The sequence below is a fragment of the Amblyomma mixtum genome, chromosome 2 (assembly GCF_055824585.1).
Source record: "Amblyomma mixtum isolate Tamu chromosome 2, ASM5582458v1, whole genome shotgun sequence".
In the NCBI taxonomy this organism is placed as follows: domain Eukaryota; kingdom Metazoa; phylum Arthropoda; class Arachnida; order Ixodida; family Ixodidae; genus Amblyomma; species Amblyomma mixtum.
In genome coordinates this window covers 252,392,225-252,410,161 of record NC_143013.1, presented here as the reverse complement: position 1 = coordinate 252,410,161, position 17,937 = coordinate 252,392,225, and the positions used below count along the sequence as shown (strand labels likewise).

At 48.7% G+C, this 17,937-nt stretch overlaps 1 protein-coding gene across 1 annotated transcript in view; it reads left to right on the top strand.

The window, feature by feature from the left end:
* Positions 1 to 7,490: 7,490 nt before the first annotated feature.
* The window catches only part of LOC149363524 (death-associated protein kinase 1-like), a 168,866-nt gene continuing 158,419 nt past the window's right edge, over positions 7,491 to 17,937 (top strand). The window contains exon 1 of the mRNA XM_089573523.1: positions 7,491 to 8,227. Within this exon, the coding sequence (XP_089429649.1) occupies positions 8,111 to 8,227 (117 nt within the window). The 5' untranslated portion in view covers positions 7,491 to 8,110. The remainder of the gene's footprint in view (positions 8,228 to 17,937) is intronic.

Sequence of the window (17,937 nt, the reverse complement as noted above, 5' to 3'; positions counted from 1 at the left end):
GTGCGACCAGTTTCGCAATCGAAGCGAAAGGTTTCGACCGATACGAGGGTCGTTCTGTAAGTTTTTTTTTCTTTGCTGCGGTTTTTTTCACGAAGTGATGGAACTGAGAGACGTAACATTCGAATAAATGGATTTAGCCTAATCTTTGAAAAAAGCACATCATTTTTCATTAGAGAGCATATCTCGCATTACTTGGCTCATTGTGTGAAAACCCCGCCGTCATCAGAAACCCGTGGCAGGCACGCGTGTCAGAAACATGGCAGGCGAATTAACGTCATCATCCCTCCTGAAGCAATGGGCCACCGGTGGTCATTGGGTTAATTGGCATTGGTGTTGACAACGTGGCGGCACAAGCGCGGCACGCGAATGACGTCATTATCCCTCCTGGAGCAATGGGCCACCGGCGGTCATTGGGTTCATTGGCGTTGGCAACGTCGCCGCCGGCATCGCCATATGCGCCAAGTCAGGACTTCAACAACGACCCAGCTCAGAGACTGCTTCGGAGCAGGGGGAAAGATGTTCGCTGTGAACCCAACGACATAACTCAGGGACTCACCGTCAGCGATAAGTAATGCTCTCGCATATACACATCATAAAAATTGCATAGATGCCCCCGTGATTTTTTTTAACCTAATCCGTATACTAACGGCGATGTACGCGCCCACATTCGGTGCGTTTTGGCATGCCGCCGTAACAGAGTGAGAGCTGCGATTAACGACCTCAGTGCCGTACAGCGGTCGCCTCTATGATGGTGATGATGATGATGTCCTCAGGCTTAATGGCACATACCCACGGCGGGGGTTTGGCAAGGGTGCATAGCGGATACAAACGGACTCATGTAGTACAAGGAGTGGAATATTTGGATAGTTTTGTGTTTTAGACTAGAATTTGTACAAAAACAAAAACAAAACGAAAAAGCATATTCGTCCGACGCGAAGCACGTGCCACTTGGATGTTCCTTCATTTTGAGAACCAGCCAGAAGTCCGATGGAAAAAGGGCTGGGCTGTGAAGTGGGCGAGGCAGAATTGCCGCGCTCATTATTCTAAATGGCATGCAAACGTTTTAGTACACCGGTTTCGATACCACATTGCCGTTGATGCGCACCATATCGCAGAGTGGTGTGCTCCCTGGAAAGATGTGGTTTTAAAATTTCACTTCAACGGAGAACCTTTCAACTGCAAAATTCAATGAAATTCGACACGTATGCTGAGTCGAAACTCCTTTCGCTACTGCGCCCATGAGAATAGCATTTTCGAAAATCTTAAAACTGATATGATCATTGATAGTGCCGAGCTACAAATCTCTAATTAGAGTCAGTCGCCTAATTGTAATATTAAAAGTAAATAATCAGATCTTATATCAGCTTGCTAGTCGACACTTCTTTGCTTTTTTCTGGTGCCCACCACATCTGCCAGCGCATATATGCCGAAGAAAACGTATTCTTAATTTAAAAAAAGCTATTGTTAAACAGTATTCGATGTGTTCGGTGAAACACCCTGTATAAAAGAGCGCAGGGGTCAGCGTTCTTAAGGTTACGCAAGTCAGCACACATGAGGTAAATAATTTACTAGCGGCTGCCATATTGTTGGGTAATGCAACTCAGAAATGTGCTTGTTGGGGCATATAGCCTAAGCAAGACCGGATCGGCGCAGATTGTACACCTGATATCAGCATATATGAAATCAGATAACACATATTAGATGCCGCAGTTATTACGAGAGAGAATGGACTGATAGCTGCCGCAATCTGAATGCTGCAGTGACCTGAAAAGGTCTCACAGGATGTAGCAAACATGCAGTTAGTATTACCGGAACCACACATGAATATCGGCAACGCCGTAGCCAAACGTTTCCACGATTCCACGAGTGCGTGAAATTTAGGGCGTCCATTGTAAATTCAAAGTTATTTATTTATTTCAGAGGGAGTGGGCATACGATGTAAAATCCAAGTAGAGAAACGTGAAAATTATTAGTGCATATAAGGTTGTTTCTATTTATGAACTGCGAGGTTTCGCGAAAATTATGATTGCACAAAATTTCCTAGTGCGTTAAAGATTCTTCGTGCTCATACAGTGTCAGTTGCTACAGATACACGAAGGACGTCCCTATCGTAATGGCTGCAGTTTCAGCATAAATATTGTTTCATCTTCGGATGTACGAGGCACAGATGACAGCTCTCCACACTGCATTTACACAAAGTTAGCTAACGTAATATTGAGCGATCTTTTCATGAAAGTACCTCAGAATAATATATTACATTACTAATTTATTAGCACGCAGTTCGCTGTATCGCTCATCCCTTTCAGGAATGTCAAAATCGGTGAAATTAATTTGTTTACAACAATGCCATTGTTGTCGTTTCTGATTCAGACCACAGGTACAGCGACCTAAAAGACGAATCAGCTCATTTAACTCAGAAAATAGTTCTTCGCATGAGTCATTTCGCTCCAATTCCATCCACAGGCATTATTTTTTTGCTTCTGATGCTGTGTTAGTCACCGGGCAAGGCCCTCACTGGCCGATGCAGCTGCAGCAATGTTCGGGCTTAGGCTAGACCCTTAGTTTAGACTTGTGCTAGAGCTTATGCTAGGGCCTTGACGACGGGGTCTAGATTTGCGTCCTTCTGAAGAGTGTTCGCCATCATGCCATTATTATCTGTTACCTTGCTTTGTCGTAACGCAGCTTCACGTTGTTCGTTTCGCTTTCCAATAATGTGAAAGTCGCGCACTTTTTTGAAAATCTTTTTCAAGATGTCGCATCATTTTCTTTTCAGTGGACCGCAGTGCAAGTGGTAGGCCCGCGCACGTACCTTTCGACGGGTTCTTCAACCTCCTGCTCGACACCATATACGATGAGGTGACTTGAACTTTTCCTCTATATGTCTATTCATACTCATTGGCATCCACCCAAGCGCAGCCATATAGGGCTACAAAGGAAAGCTATACAGCTTTCTCAGAAACTTTGTAGTTAAAGAAAAATTCGTCCTGGTTCGGGGTTCGAACCCGGGACCACCGCTTCACCGGAGCAGTCGCTCTATCATCTTAGCTAACCGGGACGGTAAGCTTATGGTAGGGCGAGAGCGAATTGATCAATCTTATTGCAAGGTTACGGTAGGGCGAAAACGAATCGATCAAATTGATCAAGCTTATGATAAGCTTGTGATAGGGCGAGAGCGAATTGATCAAATTGATCAATTCGTTCTCGCCCTACCGTAAGCTTACTGTCCCGGTTAGCTCAGTTGGTAGAGCAACTGCTCCGGTGAAGCGGTGGTCACGGGTTCGAATCCCGGACCAGGACGAATTTTTCTTTAACTACAAATTTTCTGAGAAAGCTGTATAGCTTTCCTTTGTAGCCGTATGGCTGCGCTTTGGTGGATGCCAATGAGCAATTACTTCCTCATTACAAATCTTCTCCACCTTGGAGGATTGATTCCCCTATGCATTTGACCAACCCGTCTCTCCATCTCGCGCCGGGTGATACGCATACGCTCTTCTTTCCATACCTGTTTGCTTTCCTGTATAGATTAACTCGGCTGCGTTCAAGCCAGCTATCCTGAATTACCCTTCTTATCGAACAATGTGTGGGATTTCCAGAGCTCTTGCAAACGTGTGCAGGAAATGAGATAAGCGAACGAGTATGAGGCCATCCTCAGTGAATTCTGAGAGCGGTAGCGTTGCTGTTTCGAGTGCCACTTTTAAGGCACTTTCGTCTATAGGATGTGAAGCTTCTGGATACCAGTGTTCAGGCCTTTTATATGCAAGGATACCCCCGCATTTCGAACTGATAAACGCCATGTCTTGACGCTTGCGGCGACTGATAACTGCCTTTCCTAATGCTACTATCACGGAGACCTTGGCTCGGGCCGATGAATAAAAACGATGGTGAGGTATGGACTGTACGCTGGGGTCCATGCTTTGTGGGAGGATAAAATCGGCTTCATTCTGCGATATTCAGAATTCGTTGCCGGTTGCAATGTCCAGTTAAACCTCTGTTTCGTACGCACCTGCTTTGCACAGGATGGATTTGAAGTCAGAGCGAAGGATACTGGGTCTCTGGCCACATATTCTACTCGTGGAATAAATTTTGTAGCATTCGTCAGGTTGAGGACTTTTGTCTAGATACGCAAACAGAGAAGACCACTGGCGACGTCTTCGGTGCTCGCGAGAACTATTGCAATAGCTTGATAGATCGCGTCATTTCCTCTTTTTTTTTGTTTACTTGTGTACGCTGGCTGAACGGAAGGTTTCAGCCGCTCTAGGCAACCGTGGTTAGACCCAAAAGCGTATTAATAAGTGGCAATGCGATGGAGCAATGCGACACAGACAAGACCAAGAAAAGAATAACGACACAGAACGATTTTCTCGTTCTGTCCATCTCCCCTTGCCGTCATTAGTCACGTTAAGAGGGCAGGAAATATGATGTTCAGTAACGCAGAAATTTGGGTCACTTGGCGAAGCGTTTCAAGGAAAGCCGCGCAAAGAACGCAGGATAAGGCGAGGAGAGGCAGTCTATATACGTTACCGAACTTCATTTAATTTCGAAATCACTACTACACGAGGTCAAACTGGTTCACTGAGTTTGTGTGAAGCTTGACCTTGAGGGTGACCTTGACCAAACCATAAATAAATAAAATATATACTGCCACGACAGGGATTCGAACCCGCGGCGGCGCGAACAGATCACCTTCGCTGGCCACTGCACGAGAGAACTATGCTATCGCGGCAACCGATCACGCCTCGTGTTAGACTGCAGCACACTCTCGCGCTTCTTCTTCTTCTCCACTCTCGCGCTATGCATTGCACATCGTCTTTTATGCGAAGCATACTAGCCGCACAACCGAGCTCTTCCTTGCTGCGCCGCGCGCGGCCGCGTAGCTACCACTTGACCTACATCCATAGAGTTTCTTACTATTACCTAGAGGGAAAGCTGGCGACCCTTCTACGGGAGTTTGCATGGCGACCCCTCGAGACCACCTCAGCCACCATGGGCGCTCAAAGCATCATGGGGCGGTGAGCTACTTGTTGCGGAACTGCAACTTTTGGCCAAAAAATAATAGAAAAATAAAGCTGTTTGATAACTACAAACGTCCTAACATTCAATATCTTGTCTAATGATGGCAACAAACGAGCAGAAAAGCATTTCAGTGCAAAGTTTGCCCAAAATAAGAGACGACTCGCTCTCCTATTGGCCAAGTAGTGAACACTATAAAAACTAATATTTCGTAATTAACAGGCGAACTTTTAAAAGGAAATATGTTTTCAAAAAAGATGTTCCTTAAATACTATAAGAGGTTTTTTAATGGTATTTCGGAAAAGTGAAACCTTTTATTGGTGTCGTGTGTCGTCGCGTTTCCACTACTATGGGTTTTGCCCATTGCGTTCGCGCGAAAGTCGTCTGCGCACACACGAACAGCGTTTTCGGAATGAAACGTCTTAGTAGTGCCAATCCATGTTCCCAAAAAACTACGACTGTGCCGCAACAAGTAGCTCACCGCCCCATGATGCTTTGGGCGTCCATGGTGGCTGAAGTGCAGCGCCGCCAGCTTTCCCTATAGGTAATAGTAAGAAACTCTATGCCTACATCGGCGCACCACGTGATATGACGTCACAACAGCTGTGAAAGCTGGGGCTCAACTCGTGCGCTCGCTTGCGGACGCGCAGCCTCCGCCGGCGGTATGCTTCGCATCCTAGGCTTAACCATAAGCTAAGCCAGGCCATTTTTTTTTAATCAACTAATACTACTATGGAACTAATATATGCACTCTGTCGTTGTTGTTGTCGCTGTGCGTTGCACATCGCATCGTCTTCATCAACTAATACTACTGGAATGATGAAGTTGAAGAAGCGGCCGGCTGACGCTCGTGCTGGAGAACTTCCCCATCACTCATTTGCTTGTTTAACATTCTGAGTACCTATCAGTTGCCGCCTGTGTCCTGGCCAATCCCCCGCAGTGGGTATGCGCCATAATTTAGAGGACAACAACAACAACTGCTCCTTGTGAACCTGCCTCTCGCCCCGCTGCTTCATCGATTACTTGCGCAAGAGTCTTCGTCGCCGGCGCTCCCCACGTCCCAATAAAACCACCCTTGACCACTACCCAACTGATATCGTCGCCAGACATGCCGACGACCCAGAAAAGCAAAATGATGAGTCAACCAGTCTAAACACATGCTTTCGGACGTCTGCTCGCTTTTAAGTATACATTAAAACCCTACCACGTTTCTTCTGCATTGGGCACTTTTCTGTGTAATTTGCGCTCGTATTTGTCTCTTCTCCCCTCGTCCCTTGTTCTCTGAGTAGTGTTTTCTAAGAGATATATGAGAGGCGTCGTAGGACGCGCTTGTATGTTAAAAAAAGCGTCTATAAATGCTTTTGAAATAGACTGAAGGGGGTTTAGGAAATGTTCTGAAAGCAATCGAAATGAGTAAATCGTCCTCCGGGTCATTTTAAAACGAAACAACGAAATTTTCTGCGGAGATAAGGACTACGGGACGCTTTACGATGAAAGAAAGCGTGAATTGGCTAGAACCGGTACACCGCCCCCCTCCCCCTCCCCCCTCAAAGAAAAAAAGGAAATGTACTTGCAACCATGGTAATCTATACGCGTATAGTATGCATGTTAGTGGAGCAGTGTACCCTTGTTCCTTGTAAAGGCCTGTAGACAGTTGCTTTTGTCTTCAGCCTGAGTTTTTATTTTATGCTACGTTGTTTTCTGTCATCAGCATGTGTATTTTTGGGCTTCTCAACCGCGACATCTTCGTATTAGTTTTTTTGCTAAAGTTAGAAACAGCTAGAGCAGCTGCGCGGATATGACATCGTCGGTTGTTCGATTCCCGGCCAGAGCTCTGAGTTCGTCCACGACGAAAACGGAGCGGGTTGACAGGAAATCGATAGTTTTACCTCTTCGCTGTTCCTATTACTCGGAGGCGCTCGTCGTGGGAAACCCACCGCGGTGGTCCGAATTTCCCGGGCGCTATCGAACTCCCGAGAACGCGGTAGCGCGTCGGTGGCTCTCTCTAACCCAGCAGTCTCAACCAACCTGCACCAGCTGTATATCACTGGCATCGGCACGCGAAACTCGTGCATTACCCGCGTTTTACTTTCTTTCCCTCGCGGCGAGCTGGGCCACCTCTGGGAACAAGGAGCGACTCCTCCCTCTCGAAAGATATAGCGATGTAGCTTCGCCGTCGCCGCGCGCGTGATACACATACGCGCCAAGATTGTTACCGCGCGCGCGCTACAAAGAGATGAGATGAGCCTTTGGTGGCGGGCAATGATAAGAGGACGAGAGAAAGGGGAAGGGCCGGCCGCCCTTCGCTCAGCGGCCGGAAACCGAAACCTGTTCCCAGCGAGCGGCGAGGAATCCATTGCTGCTGCAGTGCGAGCGCGCCGCCGCCGTGGTTTTTTTCTACCCTCCTCCTTTCGCGGCGTGCGCTTTCCCCCCTCCTCTGCCGCGAGAAGTTTGAGAGGAGCAGCGCGCCGCTCGCTTCTCTCGTGGCCGGGGCAGTAGCATCAGTCGGCCGGCTGCGCGGCTTGCCTGCCTGCCTGCTTCGAGGGCTGCTTGCTTGGCTGCCGTCGCCGGCGGAGCAGCGCGAGATATGACGGCAGCGGGCTTCACTTCACGTGTGTTTCTTCTGCGGCGGCTTCCTAGGCCGAGACGCGCGCATTGTATTATCCGCCGGCGGTGCTGCGGCAAGGAATGCGCCGTCACTGTGGTGGGAAGGTAGATGGTGATCTTGCGGTCGGTGACGTTGTCTCTGTCGTCGTGGGCTGACGTTATTTTGTTGTTGTTCTTCAACTCTGTGTACGCTGACAGCGCCTGACTCTTGATTGACATCGGAGTGATCGCTTATAATCAAATTTCCGCTTCCACTCTTTATTTTGTGTGTGTTGTACAAACGAAGTGAATATCCGGGTCTCTCACCGATGGATATGTGATTCCAGTGGATTGTGGCCCAGATTTCGTGGACGGTCGCGAGACCTCGTGATATGTGTATTGCCGTGTGAAAGGAATACCCGTACGGTGCGCGCTTTTATTTTTGTGTGTGTGTGCGTGCCGATTTGTGAGGTGTGCCGGCAAGCTGGCGTCACGCCGAGTCCACCGTTCCGCGATGAGTTACGAGGTGGATGATGACTCGTCCTCCGAGTGCGAGGCGGCTCCTGTCTACTTCGGCCAGGAGCCGGATGATTACGATGAACAGCCAAACTTTGTCGTCGTCTCCACCATGGTGAGTCTACCGACCATTCTTGTTGTATTGATTGAGAAACGCGAAGGTGTTTGCGCATCGTTCCAAACGATCTAAACGCAAACGCGGAACTCCAATTACCCCTGACAGTTTCAAGGACTTGGAGGGTTTGATGGCTACCATGGGATGCCACGGAAATTCATCATAACACAGAGAATTTTAATAGATGTCCTTGAGTCGAGGGAAAAGGACGCCGTACGTAAGTTACTATTATCATCCAAGCGTTGCCGAAAACTGGCGCACCAATATTGCACAAGATCACTGTTTTCTTCACGTTTATGACGCAATATCTGAATCTCGAAAGGAAAGAGAAGATACTGTTAAACGAGGCATTATATTTTTTAATAATGCTTGGAAAATTACTATGCGCACTTCACTTTAGCTTTGAAGTGAATGAACAAGGAAGAAGGTAAGCTCATACAATGCCAGCTCATGTTCAGATCGCTAGCACAGCTAATCCCGTTAATACTTTTTCAAGACGACAGGGAAGTTCACGAAAAAGTGGGTTCATATGTCTATAATGTCACACACCGTGACAGGCGCATGTTGACACCTTTGTGTACTCGTTAATATTCACTATAATGGTGGAGGCCTCAACGGGTCGGCTTCCTTTCCATTTGGGGATTCAAGCGTGTGACCCGTGCTAAATTTCTTATTCGCCTATGACCATTAGCAGTGGACAGAGAATGATATTTATTTTGTTTCGACAAAACTGTATAGGCGTTGTCATGCGTGAAATAGTCACGCCCGAAACGTATTGTTTGTAGTTTGCACACTGCGAATTTCCAGTAAAATTGCGCCGGTGCTAGCAGTGATTGCATGAACGTAGGTAACCTGCATTGCTGCACACATCGTTGTGTGTCCTTCACTGGTTTCTCTGGCAACGCCAGTGCGAGCACCGCCAGCTTCCGCGGTCGGGACCCAGATTCTGGTCATCCTTGTGAATGTCGGCAATGATATCTTTGACGAGTAAACAATGGTCGCTACATGTGCATGGCTTCATGTCGCACAATGGCGCAATGTCCATAACATGGCGGAGCTGTCAGAAGAGTCATGTGCCTGACACTCTATGCTCGGTTGGATAGTATTCTAGTTCACTATAGTTGTATGGCAATCATCGGGTTCGAACAGCGATATCATATGTAGGGCAGGGCTCTCAAGTTCGGTATCTATAGCACTGGACATAGGGATATTAGATGGTCTTTGTAAAGTGCTCTCTTCTGCGTTTTGACATTTGTGACACAGGTAGAGGACGGGATAATGCGTAGCTTGAGTAAAACATGTCGCTTGTAATTCTTCTGATATGGCAAAGTTGCGCGGAAAGAACACTACGTATACTGTCCTGTATCCCTGTTCAGTGTGTGTTCTCGCGCAAATTTGCCATGTCTGAAGAATACATAACAATTGTACAAACTCACACGGACGAAGAAAAAATGCAATACACACGGTAGACTTCCCCAAGAGGGAGGGGAGACGGACAATTAAACATTGCGCAACTCAGAGTGTGTACGCCTTCGGCTGTGCAGCTTTGCTCACACAATGAATGCAGAATGACGTGACCATAATGAGCTCCGTAATGAACATAGAGTAGCCAAGAGGAAAACAAGATACGCACATGCGATGTCAGTGGCATGAATTGAATGTGATTACAATATACTGGCCAGCTCATTTCCGCGTTCTATTGTTTTCCTGAAGTGAGGAAAGAGTCGACCGCTCTAAGCCGGGGGACCAACGTATGCCGAGCGGCGAAGGAGGGCCGTATGGACCAGTTCTCTTATCGGCTGCTTACGGGCGTACGGACGATAAAGAATATGCTCGACGCAGGGGACACATTACATTGGAGCTTTAGGCACGTACATACTGTCTGTGCGACGGGCTTCCTGTAGTTTGAACAGTGCCGTCCTACAGAAATTTACCCGGAGTTCTGGGCTCTCAGATGGCTGGGTTTTAGGAAAGCCTAAGATGCATGTGTTGAGAATGTCAACAGCGCTGCTACCACACCGTAGTGTTCGTCGGAGCCAACTTGAGAACGAAGGCGGCGTTGGGGACATCTATGTGCATAACTCGTTGCTGTTATAACCTTACCATTCTATCGTGCTTTCAGCTTATCCTTCGCGCTATTTTTTCTTTGTTTTTAAACTCGTTGGAATGTATTTTCTTAAGGACAGCATGCCATATGAGCAGTTAACGACAGACTGCTTTTCTCAAGTTTTGTCGCACTATAGCTCCACTGGTTAACCCGAAGTGATAAGCGGGCGTGCACAGCCTTTGTAAAAAGTAGAGTTCTAGTGGTTAATATCTGGGCCATGTTGCTGGGGCTCGATATGCATCGCCAGCATTCTAAACCTCTTGCACAAAGTTGCGAATTTTCTAGCTATTTCTGTACTAAATTTAAGAATGACTTTCGAATATGATACACCAAGAGGAAGACTAGTTAGGAAACAGGAAAAAGTCTTAGGTTGTCACACTTAGTTATGGATTAATCAATAAAATAATACTCAAACATTGTTCCCTCTTATATTGCTCGCGACTGTACGTTGTCGCTGTAAGGTTTCCTGAATACCGATCTAAGCTCTTGACAACAATGAGTGTTTCGGCATATCATTGTCGTCACCCCCCAGCACCGACTACAGCAGGAATGGCAGGAGTTAACGTCCTGAAAACTGACTGACGCATTCCCGCTGATTTTAACGCGCGTGGAATGCCTATCCCCAGACTGCGCCGCGTCCAAAGCTCGCAGGATGAATGATAGAGCAACTGGAGGGTGTGACGCATTGTTTGTGGCCCCGATAACCGAGTGCCGACTATATGGCGTCGCGGAAGGTCGCGCTCTGTCGCCCGATATGGCTGCCCTTTCCACGTTAAGCTTCCACGTTAAGTTTAACTTTCCAAAGTCCAGCCACGTGAGTGAAAGAAAAAAAAAAAAAGAAGCGTACGTCGAAAAAAGCTACTAGTAAGTGATAAAAACGAGCTGCGAGTTTGGAGTAATTTCAAAACAGGCATTAGCGACAGGTAGGAGCGTAAGAGCAATCGATCGATCCGCCTCTGAAATGGGTGCTTTGATCCAAACGCCCTCGTATATAGATTCGAGATACCATAGAGGAAACGCGTCACGTGTTGATGCTACAGGTTGTTTGCCTGTAGAACGTACACTGCTTTATCACTGCGGATGAAACCCCTTTAATTCCATGATATCGACCGTTTCCAGGGGGATAGTGTGCAATATCGCGCTTCACTCCATTTGAAGCGTGGAAACGCCAGATAAGGGTGTTTTGTCGAGGGCAGGGCGCTTCGGCACGTCTGTGATTACGAAAACTTAATTTCCGATCTGCTAGTCGTTCTCCATGACTGTACGCGACCGTTTTCCACAGCGTAGGCTGGAACCTCGGAGTTGCGCTGCGACTGCTGATCTGTAAAGAGACGTGAAAGAGATGTGTTGACATTCGATTTCCGGCATACTCGCGCGCTGAGCCTGAGTGCTATTTAAACTTGTGGGTATTAATTGCCTACAGGTGGCGTGATAATGCATCTATATTAGCATTTTGTATTATGTGGAATGTAGGGTTCAACTTTCCAAAGTAGCACATGAGCTATGAGCGACGCCGTATAGAGTACACGGCTCCAGGTTAATTTCGACCTCCTCGGCTTCTTTAACGTGCGCAGGCATAGTACAGTATACAGAGGCGTGTTTTGCGCTTTGGCCCAATGGAAACGAGGGCCGCCGAGGCCAGGATTCAATTCAGCGACCTTGGGCACAACAGAGGAACATCTGTAGCCATCAAGACTCCGTGTTTAGTAAGAAGCCAGTAGCATCGCGGTAGTCTTTCCAGTACAAATTCTATACTGAAGCTCATTGAACTTCTGTAAGCGAACGGAAGGCACAACACAAACACACACAAACAGAACGTATTGCGTGCTGGTTTGCGGCGCTAGGGGCCGCTCAGTCAGGCGAGCTTTCCCGGCCTGTTGCTGCAGCGCCATGGCGACGTTCTTTTGTCATAAGAACAATAAGATCAAAACCAAATCGATTGTACGACAGTGCGCTGTCCAGAAGTGGGTCGTACAAGGAGGCCTCGCGTCGCGCCCTGCAAACATCGCCGGAGTGCATTTCCTTTCTCGGAATCGCCGGTGTCGGCCGGACAGTTCGATGAAGCCATTGCAGCATCGGGGCGCAACAAAAATGGGCCGCTTCAAGGACTCCGAGTCGTTGCGCATTTTTTATTTTTATTTACCCTGCCTCTATACACAAAACTGGCTTTAGGGCAACCAGTGCGACTGCTGCGAGCAGTGGTGGTCACACAGAGCCCTTCTTTTTCACTTTTATCTTTTTGTTGGATTGAGCTGAGTTTGTACAGCGCTAATTAAATGGCGGTTGCAGTAGTAGTAGTAGTAGTAGTAGTATACTAAAAACTTCTATTGACAAAGAGAAGTTTGGGGCACACAGGTCACTGGGCCCCCGAACGGCCGCACTACACTCTAACGTTCATGACGTTGCCAGTCCAACTTGACGGACTGCAGTAACATGAACGTTTGAGTGTAGTGGAGCAAAGTCTTTTCAAATGTTTTAAGAGAAATTTAAAGGCGCCCTTCCTCACTACTCGATAAACATCTCAACCGCGCCGTGAGGCAAGGGATGAAGGAAGGAATCAGAGAAAGACGAGAGAAACAGGCACTACTGATTAATTTCGACTACACGGGGTTCTATCAGCGGGTGCTGACATGGCACAGCTCACGGACGCTTTTGCATTGCGCCTGCAATGAAAATGCGGCCGCCGCTGCTGGGATTCGGTCTCTCGACCTAAAGCCATGACCACTGAATCGCTGAGGTGGTCGAAATGAGATGGAGCGTAGTTTTCTCACTGGAATGAAACGAAACCAGTACCGTTCAGCATTATGTTCACCTAAACCTATTTTTGCGTTTTTTTTTGTTATCTTCATAATATCTCGTGGTCGTTGTCTCGCATTTTTTTTCCGCGCCTTTATTTCATTTTTATCCTTTCAGGGTGCTTACACGCGTGTATAGCTTTTCACACGTGTACTTACATTGTGTGCATTTTTGTACATAGTTTGCAAATATCCTTCTTCTGTTTTTCACCCTCCTCGCTCTCTCGTTCTATCTTTCCTCATTCACACCCGCCGCGGTGGCTCAGTGTTTACGGCGCTCGGCTGCTGACCCGAAAGACGCGGGTTCGATCCCGGCCGAGGAGGCCGAGTTTCGATGGAGGCGAATTTCTAGAGGCCCGTGTACTGTGCGATGTCAGCGCACGTTAAGGAACCCCAGGTGGTCGAAATTTCCGGAGCCCTTCACTACGGCGTCCCTCATAGCCTGAGTCGCTTTGGGACGTTAAACCCTAATGACCCAAACCAAGTCCTCATTCACATCATGTATCTCCATTATCCTCTCCACTGCCAGCCGCTATTCAGGTGCGAGCAGGGCAGGTGCTATTCGTCGCACCTGCTTCGCTCAAGGCTTGAACCTGAACAGCCCCGAGCTAGGCGAATATGACGGCCGGCATCTTCTCTTATCTTCTGTTTTTCTTTCGCGAATAAGGACTACCGGCACCACTACAGTCGCTACTCTAAACACGAACTACTCCTTCTAAACTAAACACGCTACTCCTTCTTCAGCTACTCTAAACCTACTCAACCTTTTCCTCGGTGGCCCCACGTTTCTTGAACCTGCCATCGCTGCTCTCTCCGTCCCGGCGACGAATGGTTAACGCAAACGAGCTAACAGGCCAAGGGCGCCAAGTTCAGGACAATGGTTTTGGCCGCTGCCCGTGCTTTCGCTCCTTTCTTTAGAAAAAACCCAATCAATAGCAGCCAGGAAAAGACGACAGGCAGGACAGGGGCTGCGGCGGTGGGAAGGAGGGAGTTTCGTTCGCGGAGGCATTCAATGAGGGCCTCGTTTTGTCGATACGGCGGACGCCGCCGCCGCCGAAGGACGTGACAAACTAATCGAGCCGCCCCGCTGCGCCTCTCCTCCTCCTCGTGCGGAGCTGGACGGCGAAACTTGTTTTTCTCCCGCGCGCAGAGCCCCGGCGTTTCCTGGAAACCCCTGGTGCACCGCGAACGGGTCTCTCACAGCGTGCATGCGGCTTTTGGCTGTCTGCTGAAGGTGGCGTTGTTCGCCGCTGTCTGCCTTACCTTTTTCCTCTTGTTTCCTCTTCCATCCTCCTCCTCCTCCGTCACGTACTTGTACGTGTGGTCCCGCGTTGCTGGAATCTTGGTGTTCATCTGTGTTTTTATCGACGGCTGTGTTCAGCTACGTGCGTATAAATAGCCTCTAGATCGGGCGGGCCGTTCTCCTGCCCAAATCTTGCCCGTTGTTCTAGCGCTCGAAGCGGGCGTACTTCATATCAACGCGAAAGTAACCACTATGTGGTGCTAAACAACCGCTTTCCACCGCTCTCTTCCTATCGGCGATGTTATCTCAGCAGCAAAAACGATTGTTCAGTGCGAACATGCTTAGGTTTTACCTCATTTCGAGGGTGTCCCACTTCGAGAGCAAGAGGTGCTCGAATTCGTTTCAGTATCTGGTATGAAACTAGGCTGCTTTAAGACTTCCTCGATTGATTATCTCAGTGTTTATCCCCTGCTCCGGCCAGAGCTGATTGAAACTTGCGCCGACTTCTCCATTTTCGTGCGCGTTTTCTCTTCAGCTACGGTCAGTAATGAGCAAAGTCGCTATTTTTCATTTATTTACTTTTTTTGCACGAAGTTTTCAGTATACCAATGTAGAATGTCTGCGGCCCAATCGATAGGGATGTTTGTCGTCGTGCGTTAATTACGGGGTACGCAGGTGCGAATGCTTCGCAACAGTGCCTGTTTGAAAGAAAACAGCGCCTTGCATGGACTCTTGAAAGTAGACAAATCACAAGTGTTCAAGACGAACGGTGCAGAGCTGTGGCTTTGTTAGCCTTCCTGTTCTCGCCTATTCACCTAATGTCACTTTCAGGCGGGAAATTGGTGCCAAAATAAGCAGTCTTATCAATGAAAATATGGTCTGACACCTGTCCCGCTGAGCCTTCTCCAATGCAAGGCCTCACTTGCACGCAGGTGCGAACGCTGGAAAACAGAACACCTTGTTTTCATGCAGTCGACGATTACTCTCTAAATACGAGGAGAAACGTACTTTTTTTTGTTCTTAAGTCTTTTTTTTTTTTCATCTGGACAATGATCCCTTTAACGCACTATCTATTCACATCGAGAAGCTAACATTAATTTGGTTCTTGAGTGTTTCCTTTTATGTTGCTTGCACCTGTACATTTACAACGCCCGGCTGAAGTAAGGGAGGGCGAGATGGGGCGTGGCCTCTACTCGATACACACGCTTGTACCGCCACTCTAACCGGTCTTTACTGCGTCGCTCGTACGAACGGTTTGCTGCGGAAAAATATACGTTCGGGCTGGGGCTCCGGTCTTTCGGGAGTCCAATCAACTACCCTCTCCGTCCTGTTTTCCTACTGGCATCTTCCCTGCCTTGCGTGCTGCCTAGGCCCACCCGGATAAGAGGCCGTCGGGCGTTACTACGGCGCGAGAGACAGGCACTACTTACTACTCGAAGGCGGGAACGCGCGCGCGCGAAAGCGATGAGTCATCGCCCGCCGAGCCGGGGAGGTCAGGTCGAGCGGCGGGCGCGTCATCTTCTGTTGCCGTCGCCGCGCCGCCGCGTTCGGCATTTCATCGGGCGCTGGGCGCTTTTTCTCGGTCAACAGCAGCAGCCTCTAGCGTACGCTTCACCCCCCGCCGTTCCCCGCCATTTCACTCCATTCTTCTTCATTCTTTTCGTTGCCGGGGCTGACGTGCGGTCTCGCTTCCTGCCGGCCTTCGATGGCCGTTTTAGTTACGCTGGTTTCGAAAGCTATCGCTCAGAGCCTCTTCTTCCTTTTTTCTTCTTTTTTTTTTTTGTCCAGAAGGGAGGAAAGAAGCCGCCACCGCTGAGGCGCATTTTTGTTGCTGCCGTCGTCTCCTGTCCAGGGTTCGATTCCCGCTGTGACCTCGTTTCGATGGAGCGGAAAGGTGGAAACGCCCTTGTGGCGATGTATCGGCCAAGTTGACAGATCCTGTATCGTTTCTAAAATGAACTCTCGCGGGCCCTTCTTCGCACTGGCGTCTGGCGTGTGCCGACTTCTTACTCGCCGGCGTTTTTATCTACGACTGTTTTTATCGTTGATTCTCTGTTCCCAGTAATGTTGGCCGCGTGCGCGAAGTCGCACGTAAGGCTGTGAGTGAAAATTGGAGCTGATGGTCTGAGTTGAGTCTTGATGTCATTCCAGGCATCGACATTCAGTTCAAATAGCGTCAAAGTAATCGTGAAGTGCAGTAAGCTTATGAGAAACGTTAAGACATCTCTGCTGATGACATGCGAAGAGTATTTTTTTTTCTTGGGAGGTGGGGGGAGGGGTCTGGAACGACGAACAGATTTACTAATATGTTCGGGAGCAAGCTGAGATCAAGGCAGGTCGGTTGTCCTCCGCAGGGTAGTAGCAATCGTCGATGCGAAGTTGGCCGATGCGCTGGTTAAACACTAACCGACGGAACCTGAGAAAACGGTTTTCGTCAACTTGCCCCTCAGGTTCTTCCGCAGCAAGAACGGCGCACAGCAATGACTGGTAAAGGCTGTGTGGCCAAAAATGCGAGGTCGGTAGCATTGTTAATCTTATCAGCTTCACTACAGCACCGTGAAGGGGCGCAATCGGAATCAGCGTCGTTTCTGTCTGCATATACGCATAAAGAGAAAAAGGGAGGGGGAAGACTCAGGTGCCTGCCAACGTTTCGGGAAGAGGACCAAGACAAGTCCTCTTGCCGAAACGTTGGCTAACCCCTTGAGGCTCCCCCCCCCCCCCCCTCCCTTGTTCACTTTGTGTTTTCAAAAAACCCATCTACCAGCGCCCTCTCTAATATGTATATGCGCATGTTTTTCGTTATTAGCCCGGCTCTGATTTTGTGTCTATGCGTAACTACGTTACATCTACCAAGAAAGCGTGTGGATGGAGAGCATGCAAGGGAAGAACAGCGCGCCGAAGCGGTGTGTAGATGAGGCTTTCTTGAGACGCTTTAACAAGAAGTCGAGATAGAGCTCCACAGATTCGCCCGTGCCGGACAGAACTGTCCTCCTTGTCGGCCATTCGGTTAATGCCTGTCGCCGATTCCTTCAAAACGGCTCTTGTAATCGATCGTGTTTTGGAACCGGGCACAGAAAGCCGCATTTGCAAGGACAACTGGGGCACTCGAACAATGCGTCAAATGCGGGTCAGTGCGTAGCGGCCACTCCCCAGCCTTTTCTGCCGGTGTTCTGAATCTGTCTGATGCTTGAAAGCCATTCCGGCTCAGTGTGTGACCACAATACGGTCTGCCTGTTTATTCATGAGGCCGAAAACCTTTGTTGCCACGCGCCAGAAAGAGCGCATAGCCGCGACGGACGGTATAAAAACGGACGCCGAAAGAGCGAGTAAACCCGTGTTTTGATTTTCTGAAAGCATACATTTGAGTGATCATTCACGTGGTACGGTATCAGTGTGGAGAGATTTAGCATAGCGGAGTCGTATTATCATAGGCATATACCGGACTGCTGTACACCTCATACGCACGCACAGTGGCAGGGGCGGGGCCAAGTGGGGCCGTTGTGTACGTGTGCAGCTGGCGTCCAGTAATCCGGTACACGTCTACGCTAACACGTCTTCGCTGTGC